Source organism: Pempheris klunzingeri, chromosome 7 (genome assembly GCF_042242105.1).
Source record: "Pempheris klunzingeri isolate RE-2024b chromosome 7, fPemKlu1.hap1, whole genome shotgun sequence".
Lineage (NCBI taxonomy): Eukaryota > Metazoa > Chordata > Actinopteri > Acropomatiformes > Pempheridae > Pempheris > Pempheris klunzingeri.
Genome location: NC_092018.1, coordinates 18,854,914 through 18,868,469, shown reverse-complemented (window position 1 = coordinate 18,868,469; position 13,556 = coordinate 18,854,914). Strand labels below are relative to the sequence as shown.

The 13,556-nt window shown below is 42.4% G+C and overlaps 1 protein-coding gene across 1 annotated transcript; it reads right to left on the bottom strand.

Moving 5' to 3' along the window:
* plekha2 (pleckstrin homology domain containing A2) lies at positions 1-10,947 on the bottom strand. Its single transcript, XM_070833993.1, has 12 exons — positions 10,748-10,947; positions 7,552-7,712; positions 7,366-7,422; positions 6,965-7,013; positions 6,716-6,813; positions 5,163-5,294; positions 4,827-4,916; positions 4,661-4,729; positions 4,473-4,543; positions 3,536-3,599; positions 1,825-1,902; positions 1-1,692 (listed from the first exon to the last, which is right to left on the bottom strand). The coding sequence occupies exons 2-12, from the start codon at positions 7,690-7,692 to the stop codon at positions 1,240-1,242; spliced, it is 1,302 nt and encodes a 433-aa protein (XP_070690094.1). The 5' UTR covers positions 7,693-7,712; positions 10,748-10,947; the 3' UTR covers positions 1-1,239.
* Between the last annotated feature and the right edge of the window lie 2,609 nt (positions 10,948-13,556).

Here is a 13,556-nt window from a genome sequence, read left to right as displayed (position 1 = left end):
TACAAAGCATCATTTAATGTACCTCAAAGAAAGGTACGCAGGCAGACAAGTGCACACAGCTTCAGAAAACGGAAACAGGCGTGAACATGGCACCACATCAATAAAGTCTTGAGGTGAACCTGAGAAAGCTCAGATTACTGGTGTACACAAAGCATCTGAGGCATCAACTCAGAAGAAGCTGTAATATCTGCTGCGAAAGCTATGACAAAAAAAACCAAGTAAAAATAAGTAAAGCAAAGTGCAGAATTACTATCAAATTACCAAAAGTAGTGGCACATATTCCCCACATAATGCTGCAACAAGAAAATCACATTTACAAAGCTGTCAACCAGCTGATCAGCCGTACTTTGATGTTGGAAGTACATTCTATGAAAAAGTACCATCTAAACACTGCTGCATTGTTACGGTACCCTGTTCAAAGCTAAGAGAGGAGTCACAGTTTACTGACAATTGATCTTTAAGCCAAATATTAAAAGCTCCTGTTTAAATCATAGTGCGAACACATAAAAGCTGCTGCTGACTCATTTTCTCTGTCTGCCCCGGCTACACTAACAGAGGAGCCCTCAGCCACTGGTGAGTGCATGTACCTTTTTTTCCCCCCTAAGATTAGATGTTAGTAATAAAATGCTTGTTAATTATTACTGAAAGTAAGTTGGTGTGAGGCTTTTCTCATAATGTGTGTCTCAGGAAATTTGAAAAGAAAAACACTGCTGGGCTCATAAGAAACTAAGAAGACCCACATTATTTTAAAGTATTTAGCAAACATAAGCTTGAATATAAACATTAAGGATACTATTGTGTTAAAATGCCTTCAAACACTTCTTTGTGAATACTTCTAGCAGGGCTGAAAACACCTTTTTGATGACAGAGTTACATCTTCGATGAGAACCAAGTGCAGCAGATTGAAAGCATGTGCCGTAATTTGTCTGCAAGAACAATTAATAACAAGATTATTCAAGTTTTCAGAGGAAGTTGCACTAAAAACACTCCATCATACTTTTTCACAGTCTTGTGAGCGACAAACACTGCACCCCTTGGTCCTCTTCAAGGTGGGTGCATCCTTCTTCTTCAATACATCTACACGACCAGCAGGGGGCCCCAAACTCATGCCTTGGCATTGAGGCAGATGGTCACAGTGTCACTTCATTAGCAGGGAATACTATTATCACCAGTCACATTCATTTTAAAGCAGGTACCAACACTAGAGTCCACACAGGAGTCTGGACAGACTTCACTGAACTACACATCTGTGGTGCGGATGCCGTCATCATCCAAGCTGAACGGGAAGCTGCAGCTGCTGTGAGGCTGAGGCTGCGAGCGGTGCCTCCGACGCCCACTAGCCACGTCCCCTGATGCTGTGAGGATCCCCAGTCCACTGGTTGAAGCCGCTGGAGGCACGCTGGGGCAAGGGGCCGGGGCGGAGAGGGAGTTGGAGGAGGATGAGGTGGAGGAAGAGGTGGATGAAGAGGAGAGAGAAGGCAAGGTGGGCACGGAGCTGAAAGCGCTGTCTTCATCCTCTGCATCCAGGATAGAGGGCTCACAGGAAGGGACGGGCATCCAGGGCTGCCAGCCCGGGGCCACAGAGCAGGACTTGACCAGCGTGGGTCTGCGCTCGTCACTCTGTTGACCTCGAGACGCCGTGGAGGCATTGTGACTTCGATAGAGAGAGGACGCACGTTTAAATGAAAAACCCTGCAATGAGAAGGAGACAAGAACGCCATTAGGGTTCGTCATACCCTTGAGTTTTCACTTCTCCTCCAAAGAACACACAGAGTGACGGGACTGTAGATTTTGTTCACAGGGCCAAAGGAGAGGAGGAGTTACCTTAGGCGGACCTCTGAAGTCCTGGATCTTCATCTCAATGTCCCTGATCCAGCCGTGCATCTCCTCTGGAGAGTCTGTCTATAGAGAAACATTACCAGAGGATAAAGCCTTGCAGAGCTGCTGTACTGGTTTGTCCTGTTGTGTTGAATCACTTTTCATTTTCATTACAATATTCAACCAAATGGCTGAAAAGACCAAAACCAACAAAAAAATACCCAACTCTTACTAACAAGTGTTGTCTGTGTAGTCAAAGCCTGATGTAGCTCATTGCTCTGAGTCATAAGAACTCAGTCTTTGTTAAAAACACACAAATGAGTCTCACTATTTCTCTGATTCACATGTGCCTTCACTGCAATGAAGACAGGCACTGTAGTTTGTTTTGAGTCAATACCACATACACTGACCTGCCACCATAAATACTTGGTATTCAACACATACGTATTAATCTGCTCCTGAAAATAGTCCACAACAAATGCACTATTCACTTCTGTCTAACTTATATTTGCCAAAGCCTACAGTGCGCAGCTGTTATAGGAAATTACTGAGCCTATCTAAAAAAAACGCAAGCATATCATTTTGACTTATTTTTAAGGATTTACATCATCAGCATGAAACAATACAGTGAAGGGGCAGGTGCCACAGATAAGTTTGACCATAAAAGACCAACAGAATAACAAAAAAATAAATAAATGTTAGAAGTTATTAGAAAATGTCCTACTATTACAACGTTTGTCCACCAGAGAGAGCTGAAGTTTATTTTTCAGCTGTAAGATATCTGACTCACTATGTACACACACACACACACACACACTTAAGTAATGTGAGAAATGTTTGTTTATATTACAGCTGCAACGATTTGTCTATTTCTTAATTAGCTGATTGATAGAAACTAAATCTGCAACTATTCTGGTAATCAATTAATTATTTGAGGAATTTTCAAGCAAAAACACTCAAATTTCACCGATGATGGGAACATTCGCTAGTTTTCCAAGTCCTCTGTGATATCAGACTAAATATCTTCTGGTTTTGGACTGTTGGTCAGACAGAGCAAAACAACTTTAATTGTTACAAACTGCATTTTATTTTCTTTGACGCTGTAAAGAAAAGCAGACATGATGGATTATTCAATAAAGAAAATAAGCATCAGTTGCAGCTGACTTTAGGTGTTTATCTGGAGAACGATGAACATCAGCTCTGATTTTACTTTGTAATTCAAATTTTATTTAAGATGGTTTGGTGTGCATCTGTTCTGTTCAATCTATTTCTGTCGGTGTGCTGTTGGCTTCAGTCTATTAAATGTTTGTCATTCTTCCCTTTTTCTTGCACAGACAATAATAAAAGCGCTCATGCATGCAGCCTCACTCTCTCTCTCTCTCCCAGCACTTCCCATCTGATCCGACCCCCGCCGTCTCTGTCAGCTGTTCCCCCGGGGTGGGGTTGGGGGGGGTCAGGATGTTATTGTTGTTATGGTAACAGCTGGCTGTGCCCATTTCACAAAAACAACCTTTTCATGCTCCTAAAAAAAGAGCCTGTGCCACACATCAGCAGCCGAGCATTTAGCGAACACAGCTCAAAACATCAGGACGGAAACACCTGGGAATACAGAGCCTCTCTAATCAATGTTCTCACCCAGCTGAGCTCACGAATCTGAAAATGCTAGTGAGCTACGGCGCTCCTGATTGGCTAGTACGACAGGAAGACGGGATCGTACCTGAATGTAGAAGGTACGGGAGCCTGTGATGATCTCAAACAGGTTGTCTCTCAGCAGGAGATCCCTGATGGACACACAGAGTGGAAAATTATCACACTGAATAAAATAATGGCTGAAAGGAGGGAAAGCTTTCGGTCTGTATCAGTTTTTTTTTCATTTTAATAAAATAACTATATTCAGATTTATACAGGAAGTAACCACACATTGTTTGAAAATGTCCAGACTGCCTAATTTTCTGTGTTTCATATCGTCATTTATACATTTATACTCCTCATATGTATAAATATAACTGTTCACAAAATGTTTTAACAATGAACCTGGATTAATCAAATAATAAATCCTTATTTGTAGCTGAAGCCCACCATAAGAAAAGAAAAGTCTGAGTCTAAATGAACTCTGTCAGATATCTGTCAGAGACATAAAGTGAAGGCTTAAAAATGAGCCGTGCTAGTGTTCGTTGGGCCAGTTTTTACTTTTAAAATCAGGCCGTGCATGCAAACAGGAGAACGTCCAAGAGAAAGTGAAGATATTCACAATTTTGCATGCACTTTTGAGACGTTTCATAACTTCATCCGGTCCTTTTTCATCTACTGTCAAGTTGCCAGGCTTCAATACAGATCGTAGATCTTAAGATTGGGGGGTAAAAACAGCACCTGTGAAACATGAGTCAAGGTTTTTCCTGCTCTGAACAACAGGAAACTGGGGAAAACTGATGACATGGTATTGAGGACACACCTCCCTAAATGAAAATGTCTGAATAACAAACTATCAATAACCCCATGATGGCTCTTTCATTGTTTGTATGCTGCAAAATCTGAATACTGAGGTGTAATCTGTTCTTATATTATCTTATCCAGTACTAGAGAGATATCCAGATGGACAGAAAGTACAACGGTAAAAAGGGAGAATTCGACTCAGTGATTCACATTTGACTCACCCGGACTTGACGAGACATTCATGGACTTTCTGAATGTCCCTCAGTAGAATAGCTCGAAGGGGCTCCTTGTCCTGGGACATATGTGAGCACAATTCAGACGTGGACGGACAAAGACCGCAGTCAAGACATAAAAAACAAAAAACCCATCAACATGTGAGAGGAAACAGAAAAAAAATCAGGTTCCTCACCATCTCAGACTTGTAGTAACTGACTGCATTGTCATCCAGGGTGAAAAACCTTCTCTTCCAGCTCTTCCTCTGAAGCACACACACACACACGCCACATTTCAGTTTCCACACTGCAGCTTTTTATTCAAACACAGAGTTAATCAGTTATGAGAAGCTGGGTACGCACCACATTTCCCTGTTTGACACAGTAACCGCACCTCAGCACGCCTGGCCTGTTGCCCTTCCTCTCTCTCCCTTCTGTCTCCTCACACTCATTCTGAAACGATTCATCATAACCTTCATCATTATCATTATAACAATCATGTAACCACCATCTTCAAAATATATCACATTGCACACAAAGTGGTTTTGGAGGTAGAGGACAAGCAGCTCTCTGTTTTGCTTTGCCGAAGATAAATATAACGGATAAAAACTACGTTTATTAACGCAAATTCTACCATCGTCAGTGTCACCTTTTACTTTGCCAGAACAACCACATTGGTTTTACCATCCTCTTCATTACCTGGATGGGAGTTTGCACCACCACGCCGCCGATGATCTCGGTCTTGTAGGCCTGCTGTCTCTTCCCTCCCTGAGTTTCACTGATCACCGCGGTCACATCAGACCTCGGAGGTGCAGGGCCAGATTTGGGAACCTGTTGGCACAGCAACAGTAGCCAGCATGGTGTTAACAAGTGAAGCTAAGTGGGTAAATTTTGCTATTAATTGTCACAAGTTAGTGGTTTAGTTCCCACAGGGAGACTTTTTCTGCTGTGCAACTGTGATATGTTCTGCATGAAAACATCCAGCACGGGTTCCAACAGAGGTTAACAAAGGTTATAGTGGAAAACCAATAGATTTAAAAGTTCAAAAGTACTATTTCTGGAAGTTACAACAGTTGTCCAACAAGGAAGGTGAGTAGGGGTCACATGACACTACCTCACCTGAGGACAGATGCTCCGAAATAAAACAGTTGTCTTATTCAGTGCAATAAGACATATGGCAAACTAAGCTTTCAGTAGGTTATTCTTGAAAACGGGGAAACAAGGAAAATAAACACTGAAGAATGGATATGCAAACGAATTTAAATGTTATAGTACCTGCTAAAACTGCTGTTGAGGGAAGAACTGCACAGTATCACTCTGGTATCAACAAGCTCACTCATGAGCATCAATCTATTGTTTTATTGAGAAATACTAACAAAGCTTAAAATATGTTCTTACGATAGGAATTCTGTGGTTATTTGTCCATAAACATCCATCCTCTCTTGCTCTGGTAAAAATATGTGAACATTTACTTTACTTCATATATTACTGTACATTACATTCATTAGTTCATTTTTGTACTCACTGTACAATACATACATAACGATAAAGACCCAGCGGTTTGATTCTGTCGACGTAGAAATATCATGTGAAGAACTCTATTTTAACCATTTTATCTTAATAATTAGCAAATTGGAAATAAAATTGAAATTGAAAATTGCGTGAAATTCATTAGCTAGATCTTTACTTTCATTCTTGCATTTACATCAGGTCGATTCTGCTTTAGGAAGTACTTTTACACAAGCTTTCATTAAGGCCGTGGAAGCTCCAAAAAGGCGGCAGAGAAGACCTCCAACTGAAGGGGAAGTGAGAGAGAGAGCGAGCGGCGCCGCTTCCTGTGTCAGTGTGCAGGTGAGAGAAAAAGAGAAACACTCTCCTCTCTCATCTGCTGTTATGAGACATCTGGATGCCGCCAGTCAACGGGGCTCCGGTCATCTCACTGATCACACAAACATATTATGCAAATGTACAAACTCAACATGCATAGGGTTTTCACTTATGCACATGCAGTGGTGTTTTTGACACCTCCACCACATTACGTGAGCTTCATCACTTATATTCATGCACATTCATTCAATTCAATTTCCTCATTCACCAAGTGTGTGAGAGATGGCCAAACTGGTTTGAGTCAAACTGCTGCAAACTGCAGCTTCCTTATCAATAACTGCAGGTTCAGCCTATTTAGACATCTGGCCAGAATATTGTGTGTGTGTGTGTGTGAAGGTGTGTGAAGGTGTGTGCGCTGTACTCACAGTGATCTTGCTGGCCTTGTTCAGAGCAGCGACCCAGTCCCTCATGTCAGTCACATCATTGGCTTGGAGGAAGTACCGCCGGGAAACTGCATTGATGACTAAAAAAAATAGACATCAATTCCATGAATATCCACAATAACCGCATTATGCAATTGTATCACATGTGTGAGTAAAATTATTGCCTTTGTGCGCTGCTGCATAACCATGACTCTGTGCTTCCTGAAAAAAAAAAAAAAAAAAAAAACTCACCAAAGCAGAACTCTGTCTTGGGCTTTTGCTTCGCTGTAGCCTCACTCACCTGAGAGGAGGAGAGGAGAGGAGAGGAGAGGAGAGGAGAGGAGAGGAGAGGAGAGGAGAAAAGTTTCATATCATTTGACACCGAGTCGCCATGGAGGAGCTGTCAGCAGCACAGTGCAGTGAAGCCAGATGTCATTATCTCTGATTAGCTCAGCGAGCGCACTAACATCTGGAAAACTTCACAAAGTCTGCCTCTGCATGTGACCCTTAACTAGAACTACAGATAACTCCGATCTGGTGTATCTGTGCGCCACATTTGCATACTTGTACTGTTTGTGTGAATTCCTGTGTCCACACTGCGCAGACATGCATGTAGCTTCATGGGCCATTTTGCAACCGAGAGCGTGGTTTACCTTCGAGATGTAGGTTAGTTTCAGGTTGCCAACAAAGCTGGCTCCACTGGGCAGGTTCTGCATGCAAACACAAACACACAGACTCGTCATTGGCTCAGAGTCCAAGGTTACACACCTCCTATTGGTCAATTTCACTTCCTCTTGCTGTTTGTGCAAGTGTGCAGCATTGAAGTATGTGTGGAGCACCTGAGGGTTGTCCATATACCACAGCAGAGCATTTCCCTGCGTGTCCAGGATGAAATACCGCCTCTGGAAGCGGCAGCTGTTCTCCCTCTCCTCGATGTCCAGAAAGCCACATACACGGTTCAGCCGGTCCACGTACGGCATGCTGCTGCTATCACATATCACTGGGACACACAGACGGACGGATACTCAATCAGATGGACGGTGAAGAGGCCAAATGTAAAGGAAGCGAGACTCACAGGACAGGCAGGCAGATGTGGAGGATAAACCATCTTTCATTTAGTGTTCAAATACACACACACACACACACACAGAGGAAGAAAGAGACACGCTCGCACTCAGCAGTTTTTCATGTGACGTGATTGAGGCTGAGCAGCAAACCCTGAAGCCCGAGGCTGAGCTGAGGCCCTCCACCACAGCCAAAAATTACAGACTGCTCTCAAGATCTGCACACACGCACATTTCCACTGGCCAGAGAAAAGAGAGGAGGGAGGGAGGGAGGGAGGAATGGGGAAAAGAGGAGAGGAGGGGGGAGTAAGCTGGTGAGATGTGTCCATTAAGATGATGCCATGCATGTGAATCACTGAGCTGCAGACTGACTCACTGACTGAGTTCTCAATGAAATCACGACTCATTCAGCTCAGACACGCAGGTATGCTGATGATAACAGTTTCTCTCTTAGAGAATTTTATCCACGGCAGACATTTGCACATGAAAGTACTTTTTATTCTTATTTTGGTGGGGAGTCAGAAGACTTCCCTCCACATCACAACGATGCACTTTACACACTGAATACAGGTTTTCTGCACACTTTCCTTTTCATACGTCCTCACTTTTCCCTTTACTTGAATTTACCAAAAGGATTTGAACAGAATATGGTCACAAAGTTAAAATGTTGGCTAACTAGGCCACATCTGTGACTGATTTTTTTTATTTATAAGAAGAAAAATTATAACGTAAGTGACAGTCATATAAAATATATAACCAGGACTGAATGGTTGAGCCAATACTTTTACAGGACTGCCTTGGCTTCAAACCATTCAAGACATGGAAATTATCAAAATTTCCATGAAAGCATTCACACACACATCACCCAAAACAGCAGAGACAAACAGAGACACAGAGAAATAAAGACACAGGCTGCATCTTCACTGGGACTCGTGCGAAACTATTTTTGAGTCGATGGTTAGGAAAATGCTTCATTTTGAAACTGCTTTGAAAAATCAGTGGGCTGTGATGCTTCTGGTGCGTCACTCCAGCAACATTTTGTCTTTTACCGTTGAAATGGGTCAAAGATACAAACTGTTCGGAAGCCTTTTGCAGAAACTCTGCCTGTAATGGAAAAGTGAAAATGATGCCACGGAGGTCACACAGAGACACAGACACACAAGCCATGTTGCGTATCAGAAAACATCTGGCTTAACCATTACAGGGAGAAGCAGTGGTGAGGTTGCGGCAAGTTCGGCTAAACTTCACCAATAAAGATAATTCACGCAGTCTGAAGCACATTTCTATGAGATTTTGAAATGTAGCAGGATAAACACACATCTAAATGAATGTAAACCGCGTTTGTGTGTTTGAGGGCAGAACACAGTGTACCGATCACAGCAGTGATATCAGTGTCACTGTCGGCGAAGTGAAACCCACCTACACTCAGTTTACACATCTGCTTTATTGGTGTAACCTCTTTTCTGATGAACACATTCAAAAGGTTATAATATCGCAAATTTCTCAAGCACTCCTAAAAAGTTCAGAGACAGAATACACGAGAGAATGAAGAAAAGCCAATGCGGGGCACGCCGAGACATCTTGACTCAAGCTCCACATCTCAGAAATCAACTCAGTGCTCAGTCGTAGCGTCTCGGTTAACAATAATAAAACTTAAAGCCCAGATCGAAGCACCATGTGACTGATTTTCTCAGATTTGACACAGTTCCTTCCAGAGCCTCAGGGGCCAATACACAACTGGCTGAATAGTGTGAAATAGTCCTCTCTACCTTGTGACAACTAAATTAGGTGGTGGAGTAACCCTTTAACTTAGAGCCAGATTGATTGATCAGTTTACTGAAAATTAATCTGTGATTACTTCAATAATTGATTAATCATTCTCATTCAAGCTTCTCAGTTATGTGGATTGGCTGACAGTGGTGGAATATTATTATCATTATTATGTAAGCTTATATACCTTCTATGACAATGCCTCATATTTTAGTGACAGTACAAAAGATTTTTGGATGGAGGAATGTCAGAAAAGGGGGAAGGTCTTTTAAATCTCTCTCACCCTGCCGTTGAGTTGGTTCATTAAGTCACCCAGCGTAGTAATAACCATTCAGTTAGCAGCTCTTGGCTCAAAAATGAAACGCAGCTGTGATGTTCAGGATGCACTACATCGTCTCTAATGTGAAATTTAGCTGTTTTACGCTTAAAGGATTCGACAGTGTTACAACACTTTGAGGGGATGATGTTGGCAGTTTTTTTTTCAAAGTCAAGAGGAGGGTCTATTTAAAGTTTCATTACAGCTGGGGAGGCCCTTACCTTTTTAATCTTCCCACCACAGTTTGTTTATTTTTTTTTATATACATATATATACAAAATCTGAAGTTAAAAAATAACTACAGCTGTAAAGTAAATACAGTGGAAGAAAAAGTACAATATTTACCTCCAACATATGGCAAAAGTGGCACAAATACAGTTCCTCAAATGAAATATCTCCAAATTGATGAGAAAAGAGAATCTATTTGGGTTTGGGAGTGTTGGATGGACCAACAAAGAAGTTTGTGGACGTTACTCTGGTCTCTGGGGAGTCAGTGACAGGCATTTCCCCCAACACTGAATGTGCCAAACAGCCACTGATGGCTCCTCTCCCTGCTCGCTGCTCTCCAGTGACACCTGGACGCTCTCGGGTCTGACCACAGCAGCGGCGGTGCACGCGCTTTAACCCAAAGAGTGGTGATCACGGGCGAGCACGTACAACGTGACTGTGAGCGACTGAATGTGATCTCGGCAGAATTACTCAGCGACACCTGACAGACTCATCTGAGCAGACATGTGTTCAGCTCAGGCGACCTGCACTGACTCATCCGACGACTCTACGGCCTGCCACACCTACTGTGTACTGGCTGCACCATCACTCACACACACACACACACACACACACACACACACACACACAGTGCCCCTGTCGACTCTCTCTACTTACCCGCTGTGGAGAGTCAGTGTGCGCCACAGCCAGCGCCCCGCGCGGCTACGAAGCGGAGAGGAGGCACCCAAGTTTGGCGAACATGTTCCAAAAAGTTCAAATAACTTTTAACAAACAGTTAATTAACGAGGCCGGCGTGCATCAGACTCTCACACTGGCTTCTGTTTGTTTGTGTGATCGGATTACAGAAGACTTGTCTTTTATCCGGGTTGGACGTTTCGTTATTAGAATAAACCAGCCCCGGATGTGATCTATGCGCCCTGTGAGCTCCGGCCGGGTCCTCCTCCTCCTCCTCCTCCTCCTCCAGACTCTGCTGCTGCGCTCTCAGAAGAGGAACTGAACTCAGCTCTTTCTTTTTTCTTTTTTTTTTTAAAAAAAAAAACCAAACCCATTTGAACAGGATAAGCGATGCAGCACAAGTCCCTTCCTCACATTTGTATCTGACAGCTTGTGCTCTTTTTTATTCTTTTTTTTTTTTAGGAAGTACAGAAAACGTGCGCAGTATCTTTTCTTTCTGCAACTGCACGCGATATGTTATCTCCTCTTCTCTTAGGTGGCAACTTGAGAACTGGGTCAAACACACACACACACGCACACACACTCATCTGAATCAGATGGTTCACATAAACCAGCAGCTATAAAGGCAGGGGAGTGTGACAGGACAAACGGGAATAATGAAGAAAAGAGTCTTTCATTCACCTGCCATTCATGAGATGTGACAGCAGCTAGACTGATTTCCTGTACTTACAAATCCTTTACCAAAGTGGTGAAGAAGCAGTAAGTCTACCTGCAGACTTATTAGAAAGTCTGAGCTCGTGGGTCTCTCAGCAGCACACCACCACACCCTGTAACATTTTCTGAGCATTTAAAAACATTATTATTATATTTAATGTTCATTCTCTACATCGTCGGGTGTTTCTGGTGGAGAAATACTGCATTTAATTTCAATCTATGTAAAGTTAGTCAAAGAGTTCAAAGAGAATCAACCTCAAAAATCTGAACTTATTTAATGTTTGCATGATTGTAGGCGATAACCTTGTGTCCTCAATGGCACCTCCAGACCTGGATATAAAAGTCTTGTATTTACATTTGTACTAAATCTAAATAATAAGGTAGTAGCAGGTCATGCCACATGTTATAGCCTGTTTTCTTTTTAAATCTTTAGAAACCGTAGAAAGTCCAGACTTAACTTGTCTTGTGTTAAAAAAGATATGCTCATGGAAAGAATATTCCATGTATCGGCTTCATGGTTGTAAGTTTCTTTACCTTAATGTGCTCCGTGCTGTTTTGACTGCATCATATAAAGCTGTCAGTTACTTCATTTTAGTCTCAACAGTGCTGTGTTTTAAATAAATGAGCTCTGGTCAAAGGGCTGTCTAAGATTGTTGAGTTCAGTTTTAACACGTGAAATAAGTGTCCTCACACTGTCAATCGTGATAAAGACAGTGAGGCAACATCTCCCGACATGATAAACCACTACAGCTCAAATATACAGATACAGATATACAGTATATAGATATGGAGAGAGTTTCAATTCACCTTCATGGAGAACAAATACTTGAAAGATACATTAAATGGGAGGAGACACACCTCAGAAACTTCTGCTTTAACGCATGAAGGTGCTAAAAGTCGTCACTCAGAGCGGCTGGAGGACATTTCAATGTTGCAACTGAAGCAGAGCTGCGTTCCTGGCAGAATTGTGTACTTTAACATTTGTTTAGTTTAAACTGCAATAATGGATCTGAGCTCATCTCATGTGTTCATGCAAAATCTTAATCTGTAAATTAGAAACAATAAGATCAGACGGTTGTTTTGGTGTAAAAAGTACAACTGTTCCTCGTGAAAAATTAGTGCCACAGAATGTAAAACACCTCAGACTGCATCCTGCTTAAATACAGTACTTCAGTATTGCTTCACTGTTTCTCCACCTTTACACAAAGGTGACCACAGCTTGAGTCCCGTGATGAAACTCCTGAAACATCCTCGGAGGATGACCTGACCTGACCTCCTGGTTTCAACACTCTCTGTCTAGTCAACACTCTGCGTTTAGAGTTGTCAAACATGTCCGGTGCTCTTATCTCTCGAGCCTGTCACCTTTATGAGGGCTGAAATAAGAAAAATCTACATCTACAAGAGAGTTTTTACATCATGTTTCTTGTCTGTTGGTAAAATTTGTGGCCTCATTTTAAGAGGAAGTGGTTGCAAATCATATGACCTGAGGAGGGAGACCTACCTCACTGATTTCATATCCTGTGGCGACTGCACAGGATTCAAGTTACGATGTTGCAGAGGGAAGTCCTGAAGTTTCCACATGCCCTGCCGTTTCTGCTGAAAATCATTGGCTGTCGGACTGTTTTCTCTCTACTGTACATGCAACTTTTACATCCGGGACATGAACTTAAACGCGTGGGTGAAAATCACCCGACGTTAGTGCTCTAGGGTTAAGGTCACGTGGAGTGTCATTTGTCACATCAGGGTGATTGTGCACACACACAAACATGCACACATGAAATTAAGGGGATTGTATCTTTATTCAGCCAGACCTGCATGCACAAAAAAACAAAAACACACCGTAACAAAAGGTTTTGCACATTTTCCTAAGAGTGCACCATTAAAATACTCAGAGTTTCCTCTCTGGTTCCCATGGCAACGACACAGGTGAATAATGTGGTTCTATGGTGTCAAGCAAGCTGTGAACTAGCTACCCACCAAAGCACCCTAGCACCTATCAAAACCACACCGAGTCCCTCTGGCTGTACCAAAACCATGGGTAGGTGTAATTCACTTTGTACACATTTATTCACCATAA